Source organism: Somniosus microcephalus, chromosome 8 (genome assembly GCF_052327205.1).
Source record: "Somniosus microcephalus isolate GS21.2 chromosome 8, FLI_Smic_1.0, whole genome shotgun sequence".
NCBI lineage: Eukaryota > Metazoa > Chordata > Chondrichthyes > Squaliformes > Somniosidae > Somniosus > Somniosus microcephalus.
Genome location: NC_140994.1, coordinates 237,442,698 through 237,469,861, shown reverse-complemented (window position 1 = coordinate 237,469,861; position 27,164 = coordinate 237,442,698). Strand labels below are relative to the sequence as shown.

The window sequence follows — 27,164 nt, the reverse complement described above, 5'->3', positions numbered from 1 at the left end:
GTGCAAGTGTCATTGGAGCCAGTTTGAAAGCCACCCCAGAATCTGGCTTCAAACTTTGTTCTGGCTCAAATGGAAATGGTGGTAAGTGCTAGGAGAGCAAGTTCCTACCTATTGCTGGCACTAGGTTCTGATGCTGAATGTGAACTAACCTGAGATACTCCTTATGAAGCAGTGAACTGCTTCAGTATGCTTAAATATCCTTGTGGTACAGTGACAACCTCTTTAAGCCCATATACCAATCCATATACTTGTATGATACAATGCTCTTCAGTGTACCTGCATACATCGTAACAGAGTGAACTCCTTCTGTATACCCAATTCCCCATGAAATATGCAATCTCTCTATTCCACTGCAGAACTACATATCCATGAGCCCTTCATTTGTAGGTGTCCCTTGGACGTTAACAAGAGCAAATAACAAACTACCAGCAACCACCTGATATATGCCCAGCAAACCCTGTAGTATTTAAACAGTTGCTTTCATAACAGAACAGCAGGTTCGATTGCGGAGTAATAATATAATTCACAATACTGTTGGCTACATTATGACGATCATCAAACAGATTTTAAAACATGTAATTGTTACCTGTTTTGGAATCAATGCGAAACTTGCCATGCTCATTGCCATTCATAATGGTGTAAACAATCTGTGCAGTATTAGTGGCATCTCGTGTCAGTGCTGACACACTCAGTATCTGCAGCCCGTTGCTCACATCCTCTGGGATGGTGGCGACATACTCTCTTTGTATGAAGACAGGGATGAACTCTTCAATGCCTATGACTGAGACTACCACAGTGACAAATGAAGAGAGTCTCTGTGGAAGACCATGATCTGTGGCCTGAACTATGAGGTTAAAAGCTTTCTGCTGCTCCTTGTGTAAAGACTTTGCCAGATATATGACACCAGAGAGCTCATCGATGGAGAAGTGCTCATTCGCCGAGTCCACTAGGGAATACGTGACCTCCGAATTGAGACCTGTTGATGGGGAAAGCACAATTAGAAAAGAACAAGCGAAGCTATCCAGTCACAAAGTTTAAGCCAGGCAGGATATTGGAGAGCTAGGAAATCCCCCCTGTGTTGTGCACTCCATTCTGTACTGTGCACCAGTCGCTGAAGGTAAGCATGCAGGTGCAGCAGGCAGTTAAGAAGGCAAATGGTATGTTGGCCTTCGTAGCAAGAGGGTTCGAGTACAGGAACAAGGATGTCTTGCTGCAGTTGTACAGGGCCTTGGTGAGACCGCACCTTGAGTATTGTGTGCAGTTTTGGTCACCTTACCTGAGGAAGGACGTTCTTGCCATGGAAGGAGTGCAGCGAAGATTCACCAGGCTGATACCTGGGATGGCAGGAATGACGTATGAGGAGAGATTGTGTCGATTGGGCTTATACTCACTGGAGTTTAGAAGATTTAGAGGGGATCTCTTCGAAACCTATAAAATTCTGTCAGGTCTGGACAGACTAGATGCAGGAAGGATGTTTCTGATGGCCGGGGAGTCCAGAACCAGGGGTCATAGTCTAAGGATAAGGGGTAAGCTATTTAGGACTGAAATGAGGAGGAATTTCTTCACCCAGAGAGTGGGGAACCTGTGGAATTCTCTGCCACAGAGGGCGGTGGAGGCCAGTTCATTAATATATTCAAGAAAGAGTTGGATATGTTTCTTGAGGCTGAAGGGATCAAGGGATATGGGGAAAAGGCAGGGACAGGGTACTGAATTTGGATGATCAGCCATGATCACATTGAATGGCGGAGCAGGCTCAAAGGGCCAAATGGCCTACTCCTGCTCCTATCTTCTATGTTTCTATGTAACCCCTCAGAAGGCAAACTACTTCTATGCAACTTTATACTGCAGGGGCAGGGAGTCCACCTAAAGGCTTGAATCACATCCACACCTTCATTCCATGCAGCCAGCAGCTCCAATTCAGCAAATCCATCACATGTCTCCATTTAGGTATTGAACCTGCCACGTATAGCAACAACATATGATTGTAGGTTCAAGTCCCACTCCAGAGACTTGAGCACAAAAATCTAGGCTAATACTCCAGTGCAGTACTGAGGGAGTGCTGCACTGTCACAGGTGCCTGTTATAAATCTCATCATCATGAAGAAACAACTCATGAAATAACACTGGACGGCCAGCTGGTGGTGCCGTCCAAGGAGTATAAATACTCGGGCGTGGCCCAGCTTGCCCAGGGACATTTTGTAAGACAGGAACTAGTGAAGTACAACTAGACCTCCATGTTCTGAAACAAGTTGATTAAAGCCTTGCTTTATACTCGAACCAAGTGCGTAGTAAGTTTTATTATGGCAGTGCCGTCTTTCGGATGAGATGTTAAAGCAAGGCCCTGTCTGCCTTCTCAGATGGATGTAAAAGATCCCATGGCACTATTCGAAGACGAGCAGGGGAGTTATCCCCAGTGTCCTGGCCAATATATATCCCTCAATCAACATCACTAAAAAACAGATTATCTGGTCATTATCACATTGCTGTTTGTGGGAGCTTGCTGTGCACAAATTGGCTGCTGCGTTTCCTACATTACAACAGTGACTACACTTCAAAAAGTACTTCATTGGTTATAAAGTGCTTTGAGACATCCGGTGATCGTGAAAGGCGCTATATAAATGCAAGTCTTTCTTTTTACTTCAGGGGAGAGAAAACCCATACTTACACACCTACCCCAGGAGAAAAGCCTCCCACACATCTGCATACAGTGATAGAAGAACATTAACTCCCTTTTGTCACTAAATCCCTTGGGGAAAGAGATAGTGAACCCTTACCCTGTGCAATAAACCCTTCACACACATGTTTCTATCCCAGTGAATCTTCCCACAAGCTGCAAATCCTGCAAAATTTCAGATCTGGTAGAACACCAGATGGCATAGTGGTTAGCACTGTTGCATAGTGGTATAGTGGCATAGTGCAGCACGGTGGCATAGTGGTTAGCACTGTTGCCTCACAGCGCCAGGGACTCGGGTTCGAATCCGACCTCGGGTGACTGTCTGTGTGGAGTTTGCACATTTTCCCTGTGTTTGCGTGGGTTTTCTCCGGGTGCTCCGGTTTCCTCCCACAGTCCAAAGATGTGCAGGTTAGGTTGATTGGCTATGATAAATTGACCCTTAGTGTTAGGGGGATTAAAATATGTGGGGTTACGGGGATAGGGTGGGATATGTGTTGGTGTAGGGGTTACGGGGATTGGGTGGGATATGTGTCGGTGCAGGCTCGATGGGCCGAAATGGCCTCTATCTGCACTGTGGGGTTTCTGTGATTCTGTGAACATCCACTCCTAATAGTGCAGTCGGATCTTTCTGGGAAATAACATACTGCTTCAACCCCAGAGGCCATAAAGACACTGAAGAGCACTAGTGGTGTCAAATTGAGCTTGGTGTCCAGTGCAATGGAACATAAGCTTAGAATGCAGCTTGCCTAAACACAAGTTTAGATTCTGCACATTCAACCTGGAACCCAGCATGGCTGAATGTGAAATCTGGGGCTTGGCATAGCTGAATACAAGTTTGGGATACAGTGCAACCTAAATGCCATAATGGTATAACACAGCTGAATGTTAAACAATAACAGCAAAAAAATGCTAGAAGCACATAGCAGATCAGTCAGTGGAGAGAAGAGTTACATTTCAGGTGCAGATCCTTCTTTAAGATAGAAAAATAAGAGGTGGACAGGCATAGTAATGCAATCAGAAACATGGGAGGGAAAAATTACATATAAAATATATATGAGGAATCATGAGTGAAGTGATGTAACAGATCATAGGAACAATGACAGGAGGTAAAGACCCGTTGGTACATCGAGCCTGTCCCACACAATTGCTATATCTTGTGTATTACAGCTCCACCCCACCCGAAAACATGTAATCTCCTGGGAGAGGTGAAAAACCAGATAAAAAACCCAGGCAAATTTGGGGAAAAGAATCTGGAAAATTCCTCTTCAACTCATCTAGACGGTTGAAACTAGTCCAGGAGATCACCCTGGCCCTGAATTCTCTGAAGTACCTACCTTCTGTAAGAGGTGATCTCCGCCCCAGCCAGAAACAGGTCCAGCTCTCGCTTGAAGGAATTCAGTGAATCAGCGTCCACTGCACAAGACGGCAGCCTGTTGCAGAGGACCACTATTCTCTGCGGAAAGAACCAGCTCCTGACATCTAGCCTAGATCTGGCCTTATACAACTTAAATTTGTGACCACTGGTCCTCCCTAACCTATTTAATTGAAACAAACTGTCAACTGGAACACAATCTATTCCCTTCATTATCTTATAAACCTCAATCAGATCCCCCCATAGTCTACGCTTCTCTAATGTGTAAAGCCCCAACTCTTTTAGCCAATCTTGATAACTAAGATGCTTTAGACTCGGAATTAGCCTAGATCATCTCAGATCATCATTCCACTCATGATTCTTCTCGGTCTATATTTCTATATTGTGTGTGCATATGTTCAATATGAATGTCTGTCTCTTATTTTTCAACTCTGTAGAATGGTGCATACTTGAAACATTGGCTTGTGTGTTCTCTCCGCAGATGTTGGCCGGCCTGCTGAGTGTTTCTAGCACTTTCTGTGTCGTTTCAGATTTCCAGTATCTACCGTACTTTGCTTCTGTTAGCTGAATGCAAACTATGTGCCCAGGATAGCTAAACACTGGCTTCAAATACTGTACATTTGAATGTCGTGCTGACTTACAAAACCAAAAGTCAACCAAGATCAGTCACTTCTTTCACAAGTCAGTCACTTTCTTCAAAGAGTGACTTGCAGTGGGTGGATATCTGGGACCCTTAATCCAACACCAATACAACAGAAACATCAGACGCACTGCCTAGATTTACACGAAAACCACTACACACCATGGCTGTTTGCAAAATACTTACCAACATCGGGATCCCTGGCATGGACAACCGCCACAGGGGTTTTAACAGTAGTGTTATCAAAGACAGATACAGCATATTGAGATGCGGAGAATTTGGGAGGATTGTCATTCACATCCTGTAATGCAATGCTGATATCTGCCTCACAAAATAGGCCGCTCCCATCAGATGCTTTTGCAACCAGATTATACACAGCTTGACTCTCACGGTCCAAAGTGCCAATTGTCATCAGTTCCCCTGAGGCAGGCAATAAAAACAGGAGTTAGTACAATATAATCTGCCATTCAAATATTTAAACAGCTCCCCTGATGAGTCAAGTGAATTTATCTACTGAGTAGCCAAGCCATGCCAAACAGGAAGGTCCAAGGTTCAATCCCCAGTCGGTGTTGAGTTTAACTAACCACAGTTGGGGTAGTGTTTGGAGTGGTGACAATTGGCCTCAGGGCTCATGGGTTAGTGAGGGGAAACTCATGTCTGGATTCTCACTCCTAATTGCTATCCAGTTATCCTGTGGTTGACAGATAAGAACAGGATTGGGCTCAGTAGTGAGGCCTCTGTGCTTAGAAAGATGTGTAGTGCCAGAGGACTGGCGGATAGCTAACGTAACACTTATATTTAAGAAGGGAGATAGAACATGTCCAGGGAACTATAGGCCAGTCAGCTTAACATCAGTGGTAGGACAAATAATGGAATCCCTACTAAAGGAGAAAATAGAAGAACAACTAGAAGCCAAAAATATAATGGCCCAGAAATTCGAGTCGGGGGCTTGCCGCGCGTGTAAGCCCCCGATCTGCACTTACCCGACGCGCCGGCCGTTGAGCTTCAGGGACGCCTGGAATTGCTGTTTTAAAATGTTGACTCCCGGGCAGCGTCTGACGTCACGCCGCCCAGGAGTGCAGCCAGCGCGAAGCCTGTAGCGCGCTGTGCAACTGAGACACGCCCCTTGAGGTCTCAGTTTAATAGGACACGCCCCCAATGTCTCTCACAAGCTGCTAAGCATTTTTACATGCAAAGCAGCATTTTAAATAGGTTTTTGGTATTTTTATGAAGCTTTTGGTAACTTTTATAAACTTTTAAAAACGTTTACATTATTTTGAAGAATCTGAAGTAGTTTTAAACAGAATTAAAGCAATTTAAAGACTTTTAAAAGCCCTAAAAGAATTTTTTAAATTCCATTTATTTATTTAGCAATGTCGTCACCATACGTGTCTTCACACTGTTCCCTTTGGGGAACTGTATGAAGTGGTGGAAGGATTTATGGCCGTGATTAACGCTCATTCTGTGACCGTAACCATCTTTGAACCAGCCATTAGGGTGGTTAGTCCTATGGCGGGAGGGTTTTACAGGCTCCCACAAGCTATACAAGGAGGGGGGGCCACCCACACCCACGGACGCAAATATCCCACTGGATGTCAACCCAGAATTTAGAGCCGGAGCTCCGACTCCACTTGCCGGGACTGTCTGGAGCGGGGTTCGAAACCCTACCCCGTCTGGCCCAGCGGCGGGGATCCTACCACTACGCCAAAGGCCCAATCCCATTAGCAACGTGAAATGGCTGGAATGAGCACAATTCACGGCATTAAAAGAACTCACAATTGAACTGATGATGACCTCAGCAATCTCCTCAACGAGGTGGAGGCGCAGCGCCTGCTCATCATTGGTAATGAGAAGTCAAAGGCGCCGCAAAAAGGACAGATGATAGCTTGGTCTTTCAAGTGGCAGCATAGGGCTCCAGTCACGGGGAGGGAAAAGGCGCAGGAAACGTATGGGTGTCACCTTTTGCATGGAGTGGGCCTTTTGCGTAGCGGTAAGCATCCCCGCTGCTGGGCCAGAAGGAGTAGGGTTTCGAACCCCGCTCCAGACAGTCCCGGCAAGTGGAGTCGGAGCTCCAACTATAAATTCTGGGTGGACATCCAGCGGGATACTTGCGTCCGCGGGTGTGGGTGCGCCCCCCCCTCAGATGGGCTGTGGGAGCCCGTAAAACCCTCACGCCATAGGACTAACCACCCTAATGGCTGGTATGAAGATGGTTATGGTCACAGAAGGAGTGTTAACGTGGCCAGAAATCCTTCCACCACTTCATACAGTTCCCGAAAGGGAACAGTGTGAGGATACGTACGACGATGACCTCTTGCGCAATGCACCTACTTGGACCCTCAGTCGCAGATGCGAGGGGGCAAATCGTGCAATTGTTAAATTTTTAATTTTATTGACATGTAAAATGTTGGCCCAGTAATTCCCTTCCAAACGCGCGAGTACGGTCGGGGTACTTACGCGTCTGGCCGGAGGAAATGCCGGTTTTCAGCATGCACAGCGCATGCGGGGAAAACCAGCATTTCCTGTCCTCTGAACGAAGGGGTTCAGAGGCAGAACGCGTGCGACTGTACAGGCAGCGCGTGCGCAGTAAAATTCGCCGCTTTCATTCATGCTTTCAGTGAGGTCAAGTCCTTACAACGTACACATGAAAAAAGCATGAGTACAGTTGCTCCAGAGGCTGCGGAGGAAGATATTTCTTATCGTGGAGCTTCTTAAAGGCAATATTTTTGTTTGGGAAAGGGAGGAAAGTTATTTTAAGAAATGCTGAGGTAAGTTTTAAAGTTTATTTTCGTTTTTTAAAACGGGTTTTCAGTACTGTAGGTAGAAGGATCAATTGTGGCTATGTGAATTGAATTTGCTGTGTTTATTAAATGTGAAAATGACTCCAACATTTTTAAGAAAGAAACTTTTCATCAGTAATATATTCTTTTAAGTAATTATGTATGTATGTCTGTATATATTCCTTTGCGTGTATGTATATATTCCTTTGCTTATGTGTATGAATGTATGTATTTAATTATGACTTTCAGAGAAAGTAACTTATTGGAAAATCATAATTAAAAACATACATTCATACACATAAGTAAAGGAATATAAAACATACATACATATACGTAAAGGAATATATGCGGACATACATACATAATTACTTATTACTGATGAAAAGTTTCTTTCTTAAAAGTGTTGGAAATGTTACATTATTCATTTTAGAACACTCATTCTCACATTCAATTCACACAGCCACAATTGCTCCTTCTACCTGCCGTACTGAAAACCCGTTTAAAAAAAAAAATTTAAACTTTAAAACTAACCTCAGCATTTCTTAAAATAATTTTCCTCCCTTTCCCAAACAAAAATATTGCCTTTCAGAAGCTCCATGATAAAATATATCTTCCTCCGCAGCCTTGGAGCAACTTTACACATGCTTTTTTCAAGTGTAACTTGTAAGGACTTACCCTCACTGAATCCATGAATGAAATCGACGAAGTTCACTGTGCACGCGCTGCCTGTGCAGTCGCACGCGCTGTGCCTCTGAACCCCTTCGTTCAGAGGACTGGAAATGCCGGCGTTCCCCGCATGCACGGTGTTTCCTGAACGCCGGCATTTCATCCGGCCAGATGCGTGAGTACCCAGACCGTACTCACGCATTTGGACCCGAATTACTGGGCCATTAATGAATAGTCAACATGGATTTCAAGAAGGGAAAGTCTTCTTTGACCAACCTCACTGAATTTTTTGAAGAGGTAACAGGGAGAATAGACAACGGTAATGCAGTAGATATAATTTATCTAGATTTTCAAAAGGCCTTCGATAAAGTATCACATAATAGATTAATGAATAAGGTCAGAGAATATGGAGTAAGGGGACAAGTAGCAGATTGGATTGCTGGCTGGCTTCAAGACAGAAAGCAGAGAGTGGGAGTAAAGGGCAGCTATTCACAGTGGCAGAAGGTGGGTAGTGGTGTTCCACAAGGATCAATGCTGGGACCTCTGCTGTTCACAATTTATATTAACGATTTAGACTTTGGAATCAAAAACATAATTTCTAACTTTGTGGAGGATACCAAATTGGGGGGATAGTCAATACTGAGGAGGACTGCAACAAATTACAGGAGGACATTAATAAACTTGCAGAATGGACATATAATTGGCAAATGAAATTCAACACAGATAAATGTGAGGTATTACATTTTGGTAGGAAGAATAGGGAGGTCACTTATTACTTGGAGGGTGCGAGTCTGGGTGGGGTAGAGGAGTAAAGGGATCTCGGAGTACAAATACACAAATCACTAAAAGTAGTGATACAGGTTAACAAGGCCATAAAAAAAAGCAAACCAGGCACTAGGGTTTATTTGTAGAGGGACAGAATTGAAAAGTAGTGAAGTTATGCAAAACTTGTACTGAACCTTGGTTAGACCACACTTAGAGTACTGCGTACAATTCTGGTCGCCAAATTATAAAAAGGATATAGAGGCACTGGAGAGAAGATTTACAAGGATGATACCAGAAATGCGAGGGTATACCTTTCAGGAAAGGATGAACAGGCTGGGTCTCTTTTCGCTTGAAAAAAGAAGGCTGAGGGGTGACCTAATTGAGGTCTTTAAAATGATGAAAGGTTTTGATAGAGTAGATAGAGAGAGTGTTTCCACTTGTGGGGAAGAGCATAACTAGAGGCCATCAATATAAGATAGTCACCAAGAAATAAGAGAGAGAATTAGGAAGAAATTTCTTTACCCAGAGAGTGGTGAGAATGTGGAACAGTATAGATGCATTCAAGGGGAGACTAGATAAGCATATGAGGGAGAAGGGAAGAGAGGGTTATGCTGACCGAATTAGATGAGGAAAGACGGGAGGAGGCTCAAGTGGAGCATAAACACCAGCATGGACTGGTTGGGCCTGTTTCTGTGCCGTATATCCTATGTAATCCTATGTAAAAAAAAGCCCACTCAGGCTCACAGTCTAGGCTCACACATGAATAATGGGCACTTGGATGAGGTATCAGAGGGCAACCAGTGCTGTGGAACTATACCCTCGGCCATATTGAAAAGAGCGGAGGAAAGAAAATGGTGGAGAAAACTGGTGATAAACTAGAAGGCAATAACTCTTTAGTTAATTAACTACCACATCTCAGTGTCCAGCCACATTTTTCTTATTAACCAGGTTTTTGCTTGAGGCTTAACTGCCTGAATATTCTTCACTTTGCCCTGACTCTGTTCAGAATCTTTCTCTGTTTCAGTTTAACCATGTGACTGGAATTTTTACTTGCATTTATCCAAATTTTAGATACGCAGGTGACACAACTGGACAGTTCAATGCATTCAGACAGATGTGTGCACATTTGGAAAGAGAATTATTAGCCCTTTCATGCACAACAGGGGTTATTTTCCACAATATGACCACTTTTGATAAGACTTTTCACCAGTTTTGAGAAAAATATTTCAGGTGTATTCTCAGTGACACCATGCCACATGTATTTTTGCTGATGTTTTGCCATTGAAAGTTAAGATGTCCAATCAAAATTCAGGCAGCAGACAAAAATCATGACCACAACACACATAGGAGGAAATTGTAATTCTCCAAAGTGATTTTACGTTTTGTTGTAAAATTATTTGCCAAGTTACAAAGGATGTTCCTAGGCACGCAAACTAGAATACCTCATTAGTCAGGATCATTAATACATTTGAAGCATTGGGAATGATTTTCCACATTTGGAAATTCTTCCTATCGTAGAAACCACATCTGTAAAGTTCCATGCTCCACACGTTCATGCACTGGGAGCAAATATCACAAATGTATAATCTAGTGTTGTGTACAAGTTGGCAAGGTATTAGAAAAACACCAATTAAAGTTATTACTGAAGGTATTAATCCAATTAAGAGGGCCACGTGGCAGTTTCTGCAATTCTTCAGGAGCCTGAAAACCAGTCGCCTATAATTCCACCTCAGTGTCCGCTGAGGGGCTGAAGCTGAGACCCAGCAACCGCACAGCTGTACTGAAGTTTGTCCTGGGGCAGCTGCCATTATCCTGTTAAATTGGGAGTGAATCAAACTCCGTTTGCAAAAATGTCTGATTGCTGCCTATTTCAGTTGAGTAACAGACCCAATTAGAATATAACAGAGTTGAGTAGAACATAATAAAGCAGAATAGAAGCAACCAACAAGTCCATTAGCATTGTATTATGTTACGACCAGGATGGTAGAAGACAAACTAGTTGGACCTTGGTCTTTTTACATCCAGCAATTGCTATGTTCCTATCCCTTGACTTCACTGCTAAGTTGTCTTCTAGCAAGTGCTGTTGAAAACTCTACCCAGTATCTGTTAGCAACTTGAGAACCTTTACAAGCTCCAGGCTGCAGAGTTACATATCACTTATTGTTTGTTATGGTTAAATACCACTGTGCTATTTAAATATAAACTTCAAAACCAACTGTTTATTTCTTACCTGTCTGTGGGTCGAGCCGAAACTTGTTTGCGCCCAGCCCGAGCAGAGTGTAAGTAATTTGAGCATTGATGCCAGCATCTGGGTCCTTTGCAGAAACCTTCAAAATGAACTGGCCCCAAGGTGCACCTTCTGAAATTATCTCAGTGTACATCAGCTGGGAAAAGAAAGTCAAACTTCAAAATAGAACAGGCATAAGTAACCTGACAGCAAGGTCATCGACCTGAAAGGTGACTCTGTTTCTCTCTCCACAGATGCTGCCTGACCTGCTGAGTGTTTCCAGCAGTTTCTGTTTTTATACTGCCTTTACTCAGCATTTATAATCAGTGTGTCAAGAGTGGTAACATAGTGATCTGAGAGATGCGAATTCAAATCCCACCATTTAAATTTAAATTCAGTTAATTAAATAAATCTGGAATAAAAAGCTAGTATCAGTAATGGTGACCATGAAACTATCAGAACCCACCTGGTTAACTAATGCCCTTTAGAAAAGGAAATCTGCCCTCTTTCCTGGTCTGGCCAGCCCTATATGTAACTCCAAATGGCCTAGCAAGCCACTCAGTTGTAAAACACCGGAAAACAATAAGAATAAAACTAGACGGACCGCCCGTCATTGACCTCGGCACCGGCTACGGACACGACAATGGCACACCCAGCCCTGTCGACCCTGCAAAGTCCTCCTCACCAACATCTGGGGACTTGTGCCAAAATTGGGGGAGCTAGTCAAGTAACAGCCTGACATAGTCATACTCACAGAATCATACCTTTCAGCTAATGTCCCAAATGGCTCCATCATCATCCCTGGGTATGTCCTGTCCCACCAGGAGTGGCTATACAGTGGGGAAGGAGTGGCCCTGGGAGTCCTCTGGACCCCATGAAGTCTCATAGCTTCAGGTCAAGCATGGGCAAGTAAACCTGCTGCTAATTACCACCTACCGCCCACCCACAGCTGATGAATTAGTACTCCTCCATGTTGAACACTACTTGGAAGAAGCACAGAGGGTAGCAAGGGCACAGAATGTACTCCGGGTGGGGGACTTCAATGTTCATCACCAAAAGTGGCTCGGTAGCACCACTACTAAGCTGGCTGAGCCCTGAAGGACATAGCTGCCAGTCTGGGCCTGCAACAGGTGGTGAAAGAACCAACAAGAGAGAAAAACCTACTGGAACTCGTCCTCACGTCGCAGATGCATCTGTCCATGACAGCATTGGTAGCAGTGATCACCTCACACACTGCACAGTCATTCTGGAGATGAAGTCCCGTCTTCACACTGAGGACACCCTCCATCGTGTTGTGTGGCACTACCACTGTGCTAAATGGGATAGATTCAGAATAGATGTAGCAGCTCAAAACTGGGCATCCATGAGGCGCTGTGGGCCATCAGCAGCAGCAGAATTGTATTATGTAATGTATGTACCTTTAAGGGGGGAACTACTTTCTACAGCTCATGTATACTGTAGTACCGGCAGTGACCACACCTGTATATAACGCTGAGTAGTAATCTGTTGTTTCAGTTGCAGTTTGAGCCACGTTGAGTAAACACCTATTGTACCGTTCTCCGCAGTCCGTTTCTTATTATACACGGACGTAACATTGGCGATGAGGCAGGTTCGAAACTACCTGCAACTCTGCATCACCTCCCGGGGATTCGTTCCTGGAGATCAGTGGATTGGAGGTCAAGGCCAGAGACTCGGGCGTCGACCATGGGCAACCGCCCAGTCATCCAGCAGAGACTCGAGAATTGCGGGGGAGGCTGTCGAGAGCCAGGCTTGGCTTTCCAGTCGAGGTGGTCCAGCGAAACGGGCTGGCAACAGGTAGTGCGCAGACCCTTCCTGGACGGCGGCGGGTTAGAGCCTGACCGAGCGGCACAGCAAAGGGCCGAGCAGCGTCGACGGGGAGAGAGAGGGCAGAGCGCACAGGGCGCAGCCGGTGTTCAGGGGCCGAGCAGCATCAGAGAGAGGGAGAGAGAGACACGCAGAAACCTACAGGGCGCCGCCATTGCCACGAAAACCGCCGGGAGTGGCATCGGCAGCAGCGGGGGAGGAAGGAAAGCGCGGAGTACGCCATTTTAGGCCATTGGGAGACGCCATTTTAAACCACACCCAAAATGCCGAAGAGTGGCAGTATCACCGCATTTGACAATGAAGTCGAAGATTGGACTACATATGTCGAACGAATAGAGGTGTACTGCAAGGCAAATGAGGTGTTAGATGACAAGAAAGCGTCGGTAGTGTTAAACTTAATGGGTGCAAAGACGTATGGTTTATTACAAAATCTAGTAACCCCAACGAAGCCAATGGAAAAGAGTTTTGAAGACATAGTAACGATACTAAAGGAACATTTAAACCCCACACCGCTGCTGATAGCAGAAAGATTCAAGTTTCACAAACGGAACCAGCATAAGGATGAAAGCAATGCTGATTATTTAACAGAACTGCGCAAACTATCGAAACACTGCCAGTTTGGAACGGGACTAGCAGATACCTTAAGGGACAAGTTTGTGTGTGGGCTTCAAAGTGAAGGAACCCAGAAATGGCTTTTATCTGAAAAGGACATTACGCTGGTAAAGGCTTTCAGCATTGCGGTATCATATGATGCAGCAGCACGGGGCGCTGCAGAGATACAACAGAGACCGTAAGAATATGGCACAAACAAAATGTCATATGGAACAGAGAAGTGCTATCGCTGCGGCAGAACAACACACGACCAGAATGATTGCTGGTTCAAAGACAAAGTGTGCAGACAGTGTGGAAAAGTAGGACACATAGCATGAGTCTGCAGGTCGGGAAAGAAAACCAGCAATAAGAAACCGACCAAAGGGAAGTACAAGAAGGTACATATGATAACGGAGAATAGTTCAGACGAACAAAAGAGCGATAACGATTCCGAACGCAGGGAACTGAGTTGTCTGAAACTACATAATGTGATCACAACGGAGGATCACCGAACCATTTGGGTCACTCTCAAGATAGCAGGAGACCAGGTAAAGATGGAATTGGACACAGGATCAGCTCTAACAGTCATAAACCGACGGGACTATGAGCGGCTATTCTCACACATACCCTTGAGAGACACAAAAATTATTTTGAAGACGTACACGGGGCAAAAAGTCTACCCCAAAGGAAAAATAAGGGTGACCGTTATATATAACGGTAAGGAAACACCAAAACTAGACCTGTATGTATTGCAAGATGGAGGACCACCATTACTGGGATGTGAATGGATCCGGAAAATACAACTGGATTGGCATTCCATACAGGCACTGACTGTGGCTGACAAAAAGGATGGCGACGTCACACCTGGGTGACTGTCAAAGATCCTAACTGATGCGAAAGAAGTGTTCCAGCAAGGACTCGGAACACTAAAAGGCATGACAGCGACGATTAAAATTGAAGAAAACGCAAGCCCAAAATTTTTTACGGCCAGACCTTATGCGATCCGCCCAGCCGTCGAAGCAGAGCTGGAGAGTCTGGAACGTTCAGGTGTACTGTCCAAGGTAGACTGGAGCGAGTGGGCTACACCCATCGTCCCTGTGATGAAAAAGTCATTGAGCAGCACGCCTGGGGAACCAAGGAAGGTTCGCATGTGTGGGGACTTTAAGGTAACAGTGAACCCAGTCCTTCACACCGTACAATATCCACTTCCGCGGATTGAAGATATTTTCGCCTCGCTATCTGGAGGGAAACGCTTCACTAAGATTGATCTGGCCCAGGCGTATCTGCAAATGGAGGTAGAAGAAGCATCAAAAAAATACCTCACAATCAACACCCATAAAGGTCTCTATCAATACAACCGGCTGGTATTTGGGGTAGCATCAACTCCGGCTATTTGGCAGAGGGCAATGGAACAAGTCCTGCAAGGGATCCCAGGGACCCAGTGTTATTTGGACGATATCCTGGTCACGGGCGAAAATGACAGTGATCACCTTGCCAACCTGGAGCAGGTGCTCACTAGATTGCAGGAATATGGGCTCCGAGCTAACCGCCTCAAATGCGAGTTTTTTAGAAAACAGATCTCGTATTGTGGCCAAGTTATCGATAAAGAGGGGTTACATAAGTCCCAAGAGAAGATTGAGGCAGTAGTCAAGGCTCCAGCACCGGAAAATGTGTCACAACTGAGGTCGTTCCTCGGGCTGGTAAACTACTACCATAAGTTCTTGCCAAATTTGTCTACAATACTACACCCACTGAACACCCTACTGCAAACTGGGGTGCCATGGAAGTGGAATGACGAATGTAGATGAGCTTTCCAGAAGAGCAAAACACTAATCACATCGAAAGAGGTATTGGCCCATTACAACCCAGCATTACCAATTTGGTTGGCATGTGATGCATCACCCTATGGCATTGGAGCGGTGCTGTCGCACAAATTCTCGGACGGCTCAGAGAGGCCAATAACCTTTGCGTCATGATCACTAACCTCAGCCGAGCGTAACTACGCCCAGATTGACAGGGAGGCACACAGCCTAGTGTGGGGAGTGAAAAAGTTCAATCGCTATCTGCACGGGCAGAAATTCACCTTGCTGACTGATCACCAGCCTCTTGTCTCCATTTTTAATCCGAAGAAGGGCGTTCCGGTGATGACTGCGCAACGACTACAAAGATGGTCACTTTTTCTAGGGGCGCACCACTATGAGATTGAATAGAAGGGCACGAAACAGCATGGAAATGCTGATGGGCTATCACGTCTGCCACTGCCTACTGCGGAGGAAGCACCAGCAGTGGATCCTGTCGAAATATTCCATTCGACTATAGTTGAATGCCTAGCGGTAACTAACGCTTGTATCGAAAAGGAAACCCGAAATGACCTGACACTGTCCCGGGTATATGATTTGACGGTGAAGGGATGGCCAGCACATGGCGACTCACTGTTGCCAGCATTCTTGACAAGGAGAGAACAGCTGTCAGTGTGCCTGGGGACCTTGATGTGTGGATCCCGAGCGGTAATTCCACCCAAGTTAAGGGATAGAGTGCTCAATGAGCTTCATGAGGGTCATCTGGGAGGGGTAAAAATGAAAAGCCTAGCCAGGGCTTATGTGTGGTGGCCGGGAATTGTTAAACAAATCGAGGACCTGACCAAGAGCTGCTCAGGATGCCAGAAAGTCCAAAATGCACCACCACAGGCCCCTCTACACCCATGGGAGTGGCCCTCATCTCCATGACAATGGGTGCATATTGATTTTGCTGGTCCATTCATGGACTCAATGTTTTTAATAGCCGTGGATGCGCACTCGAAATGGCCTGAGGTCATCAAAATGTCCTCCACCACCACGGAGAAAACTATTGCAGTCCTACGGACCATTTTTGCCAGGAATGGCTTGCCAGAACAGATTTGCTCCGACAACGGACCACAGTTTGTGTCCGAAGAGTTCCGGAGGTTCTTGAAAAAGAATGGGGTAAGGCATTACACATCCGCCCCGTATCATCCAGCCACAAATGGATTGGCTGAGAGGTTTGTACAAACCTTTAAGAAGGCAATAAAGGCTATGTACAATGACAACATTCCACTGCAGCACAAGGTGGACAATTTCCTGTTCGCCTACCGGAATGCGACACATGCAGTCACCAACCAGGCCCCAGCCATGATGTTCTTTAACCGAAGGTTAAGATCTCGCCTGGATTTGCTCAGACCAAACGTACGAAGAGATGTTGAGAGTAAGCAATTCCAGCACATCCATGAGAAGCCAACAAGGAGCTTCAATGTAGGGCAACCAGTCTTGGCCCGCGACTACTGAACAGAGAAATGGCAACCAGGAACGATATGCACACGGCAGGGCCCACTAATGTACACAGTGGACATTGGGGAGAGGATCGTGAGACGCCTTGCTGACCAGATCCTAGAGTCACAGGAACAAGTCAACCCCATGCCTCGCCCATACGTACCTGGTGATGAACCCAACGTACAGGTAGCATCTACCCCAGAAACAGTAGCATCGGAAACTGATGAACCAACCGACGACAGGGGGCCAGAATCGCCTCCGCACCAAGAGCAAGACACTCGGGAAAGGCGCTATCCAGAAAGGATCAGGAAGCCTCCCCAAAGACTGAATTTATAAATAGACTATTTTCAGTTAATGTTGCATGTTAAAAGCGTTAACTGTAATTAGTTTGATATTTAATTGTTGAATGAGTGTTATGGTACTGTTAATCTAAAAGGGGAGGAATTGTAATGTATATACCTTTAAGGGGGGAACTACTTTCTACAGCTCATGTATACTGTAGTACCGGCAGTGACCACACCTGTATATAACGCTGAGTAGTAATCTGTTGTTTCAGTTGCAGTTTGAGCCACGTTGAGTAAACACCTATTGTACCGTTCTCCGCAGTCCGTTTCTTATTATACACGGACGTAACATATTACACCGCAATCTGTAACCTCATGGCCTGGCATATCCCTCACTCTACCATTACCATCAAGCCAGGGGACCAACCCTGGTTTAATTATGAGTGTAGAAAAGCAGCACCAGGTGCACCTAAAAATGCAGTGCCAACCTGGAGAAGCTACAACACAGGACTAAAGCAGCATGCTGTAGACAGGGCTAAACAATACCACAATCAACGGATCAGATCAAATCTCTGCAGTCCTGCCACATCCAGTCGTGAATGGTGGTGGACCATTAAACAACTAACGGGAGGGGGAGGCTCCATGAGTATCCCCATCCTCAATGATGGTGGAGCCCAGCACGTGAGTGCAAAAGACAAAGCTGAAGTGTTTGCAACCATCTTCAGCCAGAAGTGCCGAGTGGATGATACATATTGGCCTCCTTCTGAGGTCCCCACCATCACAGAAGCCAGTCTTCAGCCAATTCGATTCACTCCACGCGATATCAAGAAATGGCTGAGCGCACGGCACACAGCAAAGGTTATGGGCCCCAACAACATCCTGGCTGTCGTGCTAAAGACTTGTGCTCCAGAACTAGCTGCGCCTCTAGCCAAGCTGTTCCAGTACAGCTATAACACTGGCATCTATCCGACAATGTGGAAAACTACCCAGGTATGTCCTGTCCACAAAAAGCAGGACAAATCTAATCCGGCCAATTACCGCCCCATCAGTCTACTCTCAATCATCAGCAAAGTGATGGAAGGTGTGGTCAACAGTGCTATCAAGCGGCACTTACTCACCAATGACCTGCTCCCTGATGCTCAGTTTGGGTTCTGCCAGGATCACTCTGCTCCAGACCTGATTACAGCCTTGGTCCAAACATGGACAAATTAGCTGAATTCCAGAGTTGAGGTAAAAGTGACTGCCCTTGACATCAAGGCATCATTTGACCGAGTGTGGCATCAAAGAGCCCTAGTAAAACTGAAGTCAATGGGAATCGGAGGGAAAACTCTCCACTGGCTGGAGTCATACCTAGCACAAAGGAAGATGGTTGTGGTGGTTGGAGGTTAATCATCACAGCCCCAGGACATCTCTGCAGGGCAGTGTCCTAGGCTCAAACACCTTCAGCTGCTTCATCAATGACCTTCCCTCCATCATAAGGTCAGAAGTGGGGATGTTCGCTGATGACTGCACAGTGTTCAGTGCCATTCACAACTCCTCAGATAATGAAGCAGTCCATGCCCGCATGCAGCAAGGCCTGGACGACATTCAGGCTTGGGCTGAAAAGTGGCAGGTAACATTCGCGCCACACAAGTGCCAGGCAATGACTATCTCCAACAATCGAGAGTCTAACCACCACCCCTTGACATTCAACGGCATTACCATCGCCGAATCCCCCACCATCAACATCCTGGGGGTCACCATTGACCAGAAACTGAACTGGACTGGCCACATTAATACTGTGGCAACAGAGCAGGTCAGAGGCTAGGTATTCTGCGACAAGTGTCTCACCTCTTGACACCCCAAAGCCTTTCCACCATCGACAAGGCACAGGTAAGGAGTGTGATGGAATACTCTTCACTTGCCTGGATGAGTGCAGCTCCAACAACACTCAAGAAGCTCAACACCATCCAGGACAAATCAGCCCGCTTGATTGGCACCCCATCCACCACCTTAAACATTCACTCCCACCACCACCGGCGCACACATCATCCTGACTTAGAAATATATCGCCTTTCCTTCGTCGTCGCTGGGTCAAAATCCTGGAACTCCCTCCCTAACAGCACTGTGGGAATACCTTCACCACACAGACTGCAGCGGTTCAAGAATGCGGCTCACCAGCACCTTCTCAAGGGCAACTAGTGATGGGCAATAAATGCTGGCCTTGCCAGCGACGTCCACACCCCATGAACGAATAAAAAAAAATACATGCTTACTCCAGTATTTCCCTCTTTCAGGACATGAACTGTGTGAAGGCTGAAGGAGGGACATACAACTATTCTCCGCAGGGGGAGGATGACACCCACCGTATTCTCCAGCAGAGCAAGGGCAACTCATGATTTAATTGCTGGCAGATCCTTGCGAGGCTTGGGTGGAATGTCCACTGGTTAATATGTGCCAAATTCCTTGTGCACGTTACTTTTACTTTAAATGGGTTAACAACTGCCTGAAAATAGCGCACAAAGGAATTTTATATAAATAACTTTATCAGAGGAATCTAAACCCTTTGCTGTGCTCTTTGGGGAGCAAGAGGGATAATCGCCAGGAATTGCCATGATTTCTCTCCTACTCCGCCACCATAACATTGGCAGAAGTTCGGTTAGCCGCGTAAACGTTCTTTTTGTTGTAGGATAATTACCTGTTGGCATTGCGGACTGTTGTCATTAATATCATGGACGAGGACCTCGACTGCAGATTCGGCCACGAACTTGCCATCAGTGGCCGTGATATTTAGAATGTATTTCTCTCTCTCCTCTCGGTCCAAAGTTTCCTTTACATAAACTCGCCACTGGTTTTGGACGTTTTCGATAGCAAACTGGCCCAGAAGATCGCCATCTAACAAAACAAATTGGTAATTCACAGCTTCTTGTGCCAAACCTCGTTACTTACATTGTGACACATTCGACACACTGATCATAGAATCATAGAAATTTACAGCACAGAAGGAGGCCAATCGGCCCATCTTGTCCATGCCGGCCGACAAAGAGCTATCCAGCCTAATTCCACTTTCCAGCTCTTGGTCTGTATCCTTGTAGGTTACGACACTTCAAGTGCATATCCAAGTACATTTTAAATGTGATGAGGGTTTCTGCCTTTACCACCCTTTCAGGCAGTGAGTTCCAGACCCCCACCACTCTGAGTGAAAACAATTTCTCCTCAAATCCCCTCTAAATCTCCTACCAATTACTTTAAATCTATGCCCCCTGCTTATTGACCTCTCTGCTAAGGGAAATAGGTCTTTCCTATCCACTCTATCTACACCCATCTTAATTTTATACATGTCAATTAGGTCTCCCCTCAGCCTCCTCTGTTCCAAAGAAAACAACCCCAGCCTATCCCATCTTTCCTCATAGCTAAAATTCCCAGCCCAGGTAACATCCTCGTAAATCTCCTCTGCACCCTCTCTAGTGCAATCCATCCTTCCTGTAATGTGGTGACCAGAACTGTACGCAGTATTCTAGCTGCGGCCTAACTAGTGTTTTATACAGTTCAAGCATAACCTCCCTGCTCTTATATTCTATGCCTCAGCTAATAAAGGCAAGTATCCCGTATGCCTTCTAAACCACCTTATCTACCTGTCCTGCTACCTTCAGGGATCTGTGGACATGCACTCCAAGGTCCCTCTGATCCTCTGCACTTCTCAGTGTCCTACCATTTGTTGTGTATTCCCTTGCCTTGTTAGCCCTCACATTTAACAATCTGATTATTCATTTAGCTTGTAACTCGATCTGACAACAAATTCTATTTACATAGCTTGTTTAATGTAAAAACATGTCCCAAGGCACTTCACAGAGAAAGAGCGTGGAAAAAAGAAGTGGAGTCAGGAAAGGACATCTTGGTTACATTGGTAGTTTAGCACAGCAAAAGACATATTGGGCTGAATTTTCTTCCAATTGGGTGGAATAGCAGAGGAAAATTGGGCGGGGAGTCCTTCTGCAACATCCTCGCTTTACATACATATTCCTCCTCCCTGCCACAGCAGGCAAGGCCACCAGCCACGCCACATGTAAATGACAGGGGTGGTGGCCGGGCAACTTGCCTGATCTCCTGCACCTCCGTGGCTACTGCTGCCAACTTCACAGATTGCCAGGAGAGATGTCCTGGTAAACCTTGGGGCAGCGTATCTGTTTTAGGACTCACCCTAGCTGAGGCCTGAAGAAAAAATCAAACCTTAGATCTTGGGGCTCTTCTGCCCCGACTAAGGGGCTAGCTCTATTTTCCCGGGGCTGCATCTTCCTTCCTCGCAACAGCGGGCTTGTGGCGGAAATCTCACCGGGAATCCGGTGAGACCACACCCTGAGTATTGTGTGCAGTTTTGGTCGCCTTATCTGAGGAAGGATGTTCTTGCCATGGAGGGAGTGCAGCGAAGATTCACCAGACTGATACCTGAGATGGCAGGAATGACGTATGAAGAGAGATTGGGTCGATTAGGCTTATATTCGCTAGGGTTTAGAAGAATGAGAGGGGATCTCATTGAAACTTATAAAATTCTAACAGGACTAGATTGACTAGATGCAGGAAGGATGTTCCCGATGGCAGGGGAGTCCAGAACCAGGGGTCACAGTCTAAGGATAAGGGGTAAGCCATTTAGGACTGAGATGAGGAGGAATTTCTTCACCCAGAGAGAGTGGTGAACCTGTGGAATTCTCTACCACAGAAGGCAGTTGAGGCCAACTTATTAAATATATTCAAGAAGGAGTTAGATATATTTCTTAAGGCTAAAGGGATCAAGGGATATGGGGAGAAGGCAGGGACAGGGTACTGAATTTGGATGATCAGCCATAATCTCATTAAATGGCGGAACAGGCTCGAGGGGCTGAATGGCCTACTCCTGCTCCTATCTTCTATGTTTCTAACCCACCTTGCATGATTTATGATGCTCCCCTCACCAACCCTGGAAACAGGGTCGACATCACGGTGGGGTCAGAACGGTGGGTGGAAGGGCTGCCCTGACCCTCCTCCAGTGGGAGCAGGGCAATCCTGCCTCTAAGTTCTAAGGGGTAACTTTCTTATTTTGAGTTTCCAGTGGGAAGCTTCGCCCACCTGTAGCACATATCAGAAGTTCAGATGCACGCTGCAGCCATGAGGCAAGACTCGCCATTGGCAGCACGCGATCAGAATAATCGCGCACTGATCTAATAAAGAGCGGAAGCACAATGGCGTTCCACAGGGCGAATGGCAAAAATAAGAGAATCAATGAACCCAGAGTGGAGAATACAACCAAAATACCAGGTCACCAAGCTAGGAAGTAATGCTTTTATAATCTTTCCGTTATGTTTCCTTTAATTTACTTCTAACATTGATCATCGGGTATCTGGTTCAATAACAGTAATGGTCTGGGAACAGTTCGGCATCCTGCTCTTTCAGTCAGGGAGTGATGCATAGGAGTAAGAGGTTATATAAAAAGAACACAATTTGGAAAAAAAGTTAGGATAAATAATAAAATTGACCAATAGTCTCGCATGGGGACACTTTCACCTTCACTGCCTGGGCAGTAACTGGCAGAGTGGATCACCCACCTATTGTAGAATCTATCCAATCAATGGGATGGAATTCAGATGGGTTCTACAATGGGCGGGTGTTCTTCTCCCTGCAGGCACTGAATGTGTCTGGTAAGTATATAATTATACTCCTAAATGACAGCAATGTCTAAATGAATGTATTTATACCAGGTTTAGACCTACCTGTAATGTAGCAGGTGGCATGTCTATTGGATTCTGTAATATCAGCATCCATCATACTGAGAACAACAACCACTTCCCCAGGTTTGCTGTCTTCACTGACTGTGCCCTTGTAGATGTCCCTTGTGAATTGTGGGGAATTGTCATTTTCATCAGTGACCTCAACTTCTATGATGGCAGTTGAGGACAGTTGCACTCTTCCTCCATGATCAAATGCCACCACGGCAAGTTTGTACGTGCCCTTTGTTTCGCAGTCCAGTTCCTTCAGTGTAGTGAGCCACCCACTTTCTCCATCAATGGCGAAAACATCTGCAACATCATCAAATTCACTGGACAGACTATAGGTCACATGTCCGTTGGTTCCTGTGTCCTGGTCGTTGGCCGTCACCTGTATGACTGTGGTTCCTGCTGGCATGTTCTCTGGGATGAAGGCTTTGTAAGGATTTGCTTCAAAAATGGGCTGGTTGTCATTGACGTCCTTTACCTGGATGGTGATAGACACTGAAGAAACAGCCTCAAGATCCCCATGGAAACATTGGGCAATAACATCAATTTGGTACCATTTTGTTCTTTCGTGGTCTATGTTCTTACCAATTTTCAACGTTCCAGTGTTTTTATCAAGGGTAAATACTCCACCCTTGTTACTTTCATCTGTGTTCCCCTTCACCAGACTGTAAATAACTGGTTGGTCAGCCTCTGCCTTAATCACACCAATTTCTGACCCAGCTGGGAGATCCTCTGAGGCTGAGAAGGAGTACAGTGGTTCAGAGAATCGTGGAATTGATAGTTCTGGTGGGATAACTTTGACGAGAACGGGAACACAGGAATCCTGTTGCGGAGAGCCCCCATCTTGTGCTTTCACATAGTAAGTAAACGAGTTGTTCTCCAGCCCAATCAGGCTCTCCTTGATTGTGATAAATCCAGTAAGAGGATTGATCTCCAATATTTCCTCAGCCTTGTCTTCACTGGAGGCAACAGAGTAAGTGACATCTGCATTCATTCCTTCATCTGCATCAACAGCCACGATCTGGATTATGGGAGCACCCTTAAGAGTGCTGGCGGGGATATGAATTTTGTATTCAGTAGCTTGGAATTGAGGTGCATTGTCATTCTCATCAGTCAATATAATATTCACAGTACAAAAATCCACTTTACCGCCCCCATCTTTTGCCATTACTTTAATGGCAATGACCTTTTCTGTTGAATTCTCACGATCCAATTTCTGTGCTGTTAGAATACGACCACGGTTGTCTATGCTAAATTTCTCTCTCGCTAACTTATTTATGATTGTATAGTCAATGTTGCCATATGGGCCGGAGTCTGGATCTATAGCTAAGAGTTCAATCACATGTGTTCCCACCTCAGCATTTTCAGCAAGTTCAACCTCGTACATGCTTTGATCGAATACGGGCTTGTATCTATTTGTTTTGGAAGTTCTAATCTGCACTGGTATAGATCGCCTGAAAACCCGATCAGAAACGGACACATTCAAGTGGTAATTTGATTCTAATATTTTCTTGCAAGAATTAGACACGGAAATGATTCCAGATTTTGTTCCAATGGTAAAGTGTCTCTGTTCATTTCCATCCAAGATGATGTACTCCAGGTTATTAATGTCCATACTGTCTGGATCTCTTGCCTGCACCCGTATAACAAAATGACCACAAGTCGCCACTTCACTTATAGTAGTCTCATACTGGTTCTGGCGAAATGTAGGTGGGTTATCATTGAAATCTGAAATGTTCACATTCAGAAGGACATCACTACTTAATGGAGGAATACCATTATCTACAGCCCTAACTGTAAGGCTGTAATGTTGGGTTTGTTCATGGTCCAGTATGCGTGCTGTTGTGACAAGGCCATTAGTAGTGTCAATATGAAAGTATTCTGAACTATTAGTAACAACTGCAAACTGATAGCTGATAACTTTATTCCTTCCGGAATCGGCATCAGTGGCACTGACCTGCACCACAGAGGTACCGACAGCTGAGGCCTCAGATAATGCTGCACCATAGACCTTTTCTGTAAACACAGGAGGGTTGTCATTGACATCTTTAACTTCAATCTCAATAATTGCTTCTGCATAAGATCCAGTCACTGAATCTGTGGCCCTAACAGTCAGCACATACTTTGTCTGGCTTTCATAATCCAAGGAATCAATCACGCTCAGAACCCCAGTCTTGAACTCAATAGAGAATAAGTGCAGTACTCTCTCTGTGGCAATGTTGTAGATCACATGGAATCCTGAAGGGTTGTTGGCATGCACATGGAGAATTGGGGTATAAGGAGAAATGTTTTCAGGTACACTGACCCTGTAGTATGCTTTCTCAAACCTAGGGGTGATTTTATCTCTTACTGTGATAACTACCTCAGTCTGTGCATAAAGTGGAGGATCCCCTCTATCCTGAGCTATAACAGTTAATGTATACTTATCTGATGCATCAGAATCAAGGTGCTCACTGAGTGAAATGTCTCCAAGATAGGGATCAATCCAGAAGTATCCATAGTGATCTACAAGGCTGTAATGGATGATTGCATTGTCTCCAGTGTCCTTATCATCAGCAGTAACTTGATATATGACATCGCCTGGTTCTGCATCATCTTGGACCGTAATTAGATATGGTAAATGGACAAACTCTGGTGCATTGTCATTAATGTCCTCCACAAAGACTTTAACTAATGTATGGGCAACTCTGGGAGGGTTACGCATATCACGGGCCTCAACAACAAATTCATATTCTTCCTGTACTTCACGGTCACATGCCACTCCAGTTGTTTGAAAAGCACCAGATGTGTAGATTATTCTAAACTTTTCATCTGGATTTAATATATAGTAAAAGATGGGTTCGTTCAGCTGATTTCCAGATGCTTTCACAACACCCAAGGTTTCAGCCAGCGTCGTGTTTTCTAACACTGTAAATGAATGTAAGCTCTGGGCAAATGCTAGGCCACTTTCCTTTATACCAGACACTTTTATTTTTACCACTGCAGTGCTTTTGTACATCCCATCAGATGCTTTAACTGTCAGTTCAAAATGATCCTTGAGACTCGCTGTGTCCTTGACAGAAATTAAACCAGTGAAAGAGTCAATAGTGAATGTCTCCTTGTTATTCCCTTCTACTACACTGTACGTAATTTTTGAGAAGCTATCAGAGTCTGCATCTGCTGCTTTAACTGTGAGAACTTCAGTCCCTTTGTGAGCAGGTATCAGCAAAGTCGATTCATACAAGTCTTTCTCGAACCTTGGAGGACAGTCATTAATGTCCGTCACCATTATAGTGACATTTGCTACGTCTGCCGCAAATAGACTTGGATGCCCACGATCATGCACCTGCACCGTGAGATGAAAGATGGAGATGGTTTCATGGTCAATAACAGCAGCTGTGCTGATGGTTCCCATATTGGAATCAATAGCGAAGTATTTCAATATATCAGGTTCCATGATTTGATATACCAACATAGCATTGGCATCTTGGTCTCGATCAGAGGCTTGAATTACGAGAGGTACATTTCTGTCATCTAGCACAATGCTATTGATAGGAGAATTCTCACTGATTCTGCCAACATATTGAGATTGAACAAAGACAGGTGGGTTGTCATTTTCATCTATAATGTCTACTAACACCATTAAGTTGCTATATAGACCAGCCATGTTGGCACCTTGAATCTTTAGTTTGTACGTTGAGATTTTCTCAAAATCCAGCGCCTTATGAATAGATATCACACCTGAATATGAGTTGATATGAAATGTGTCATCTATGTTTCCATCTTTAATTTCATAAGTCACTGCTGATTGGCTGGTTGCAGTTACCATGACAACCGAAGATCCGCTGTCAGTTGCTTCACTGATTTCTGCGTAATACTCCTTCATCAGAAACTTGGGAGGTGAATTATCAGAAACTATAACAATAATATCAACACTGACAAGTGTACTGAGCTGAGGGTAACCTTGATCCTTGGCTTTTACTGTCAACTCGTAGGATTCTTTAACAGCTTGGTCTAGCTTCTTAGCCACGGTTATCTTGCCTGAAACAGGGTCAATAGTGAACATATTGCCACTGTTGCCTGAAAAACACATAGGAGGAAAGTTATTCTTTTACACGTACTGTAAACGTGACTGGCTCGTGGCTTAGGCTGTGGGATCTTTTTGGGACTCTTATATATAATTATCTGCATAATAAGGATCCATAGCTATGGCATTATTGGGCTGCCTATTTCTGAATTTGCTCAATGATTCAATGCCACAGTCATATCAAGCTTTAGCTTAAGTGCGTCACTTTTAGACTTGCAGCTTCTACATATGTTGATCGGTGTGT

At 45.1% G+C, this 27,164-nt stretch overlaps 1 protein-coding gene across 1 annotated transcript in view; it reads right to left on the bottom strand.

Annotated features, from left to right (window-relative positions):
• The window catches only part of fat2 (FAT atypical cadherin 2), a 113,129-nt gene that overhangs the window by 28,465 nt on the left and 57,500 nt on the right, over positions 1-27,164 (bottom strand). The window contains exons 9-13 of the mRNA XM_085995815.1: positions 22,852-26,913; positions 19,806-20,002; positions 11,128-11,281; positions 4,873-5,106; positions 587-976 (exon numbers count right to left, since the gene is read on the bottom strand). Coding sequence (XP_085851941.1) covers positions 587-976; positions 4,873-5,106; positions 11,128-11,281; positions 19,806-20,002; positions 22,852-26,913 — 5,037 coding nt within the window. The remainder of the gene's footprint in view (positions 1-586; positions 977-4,872; positions 5,107-11,127; positions 11,282-19,805; positions 20,003-22,851; positions 26,914-27,164) is intronic.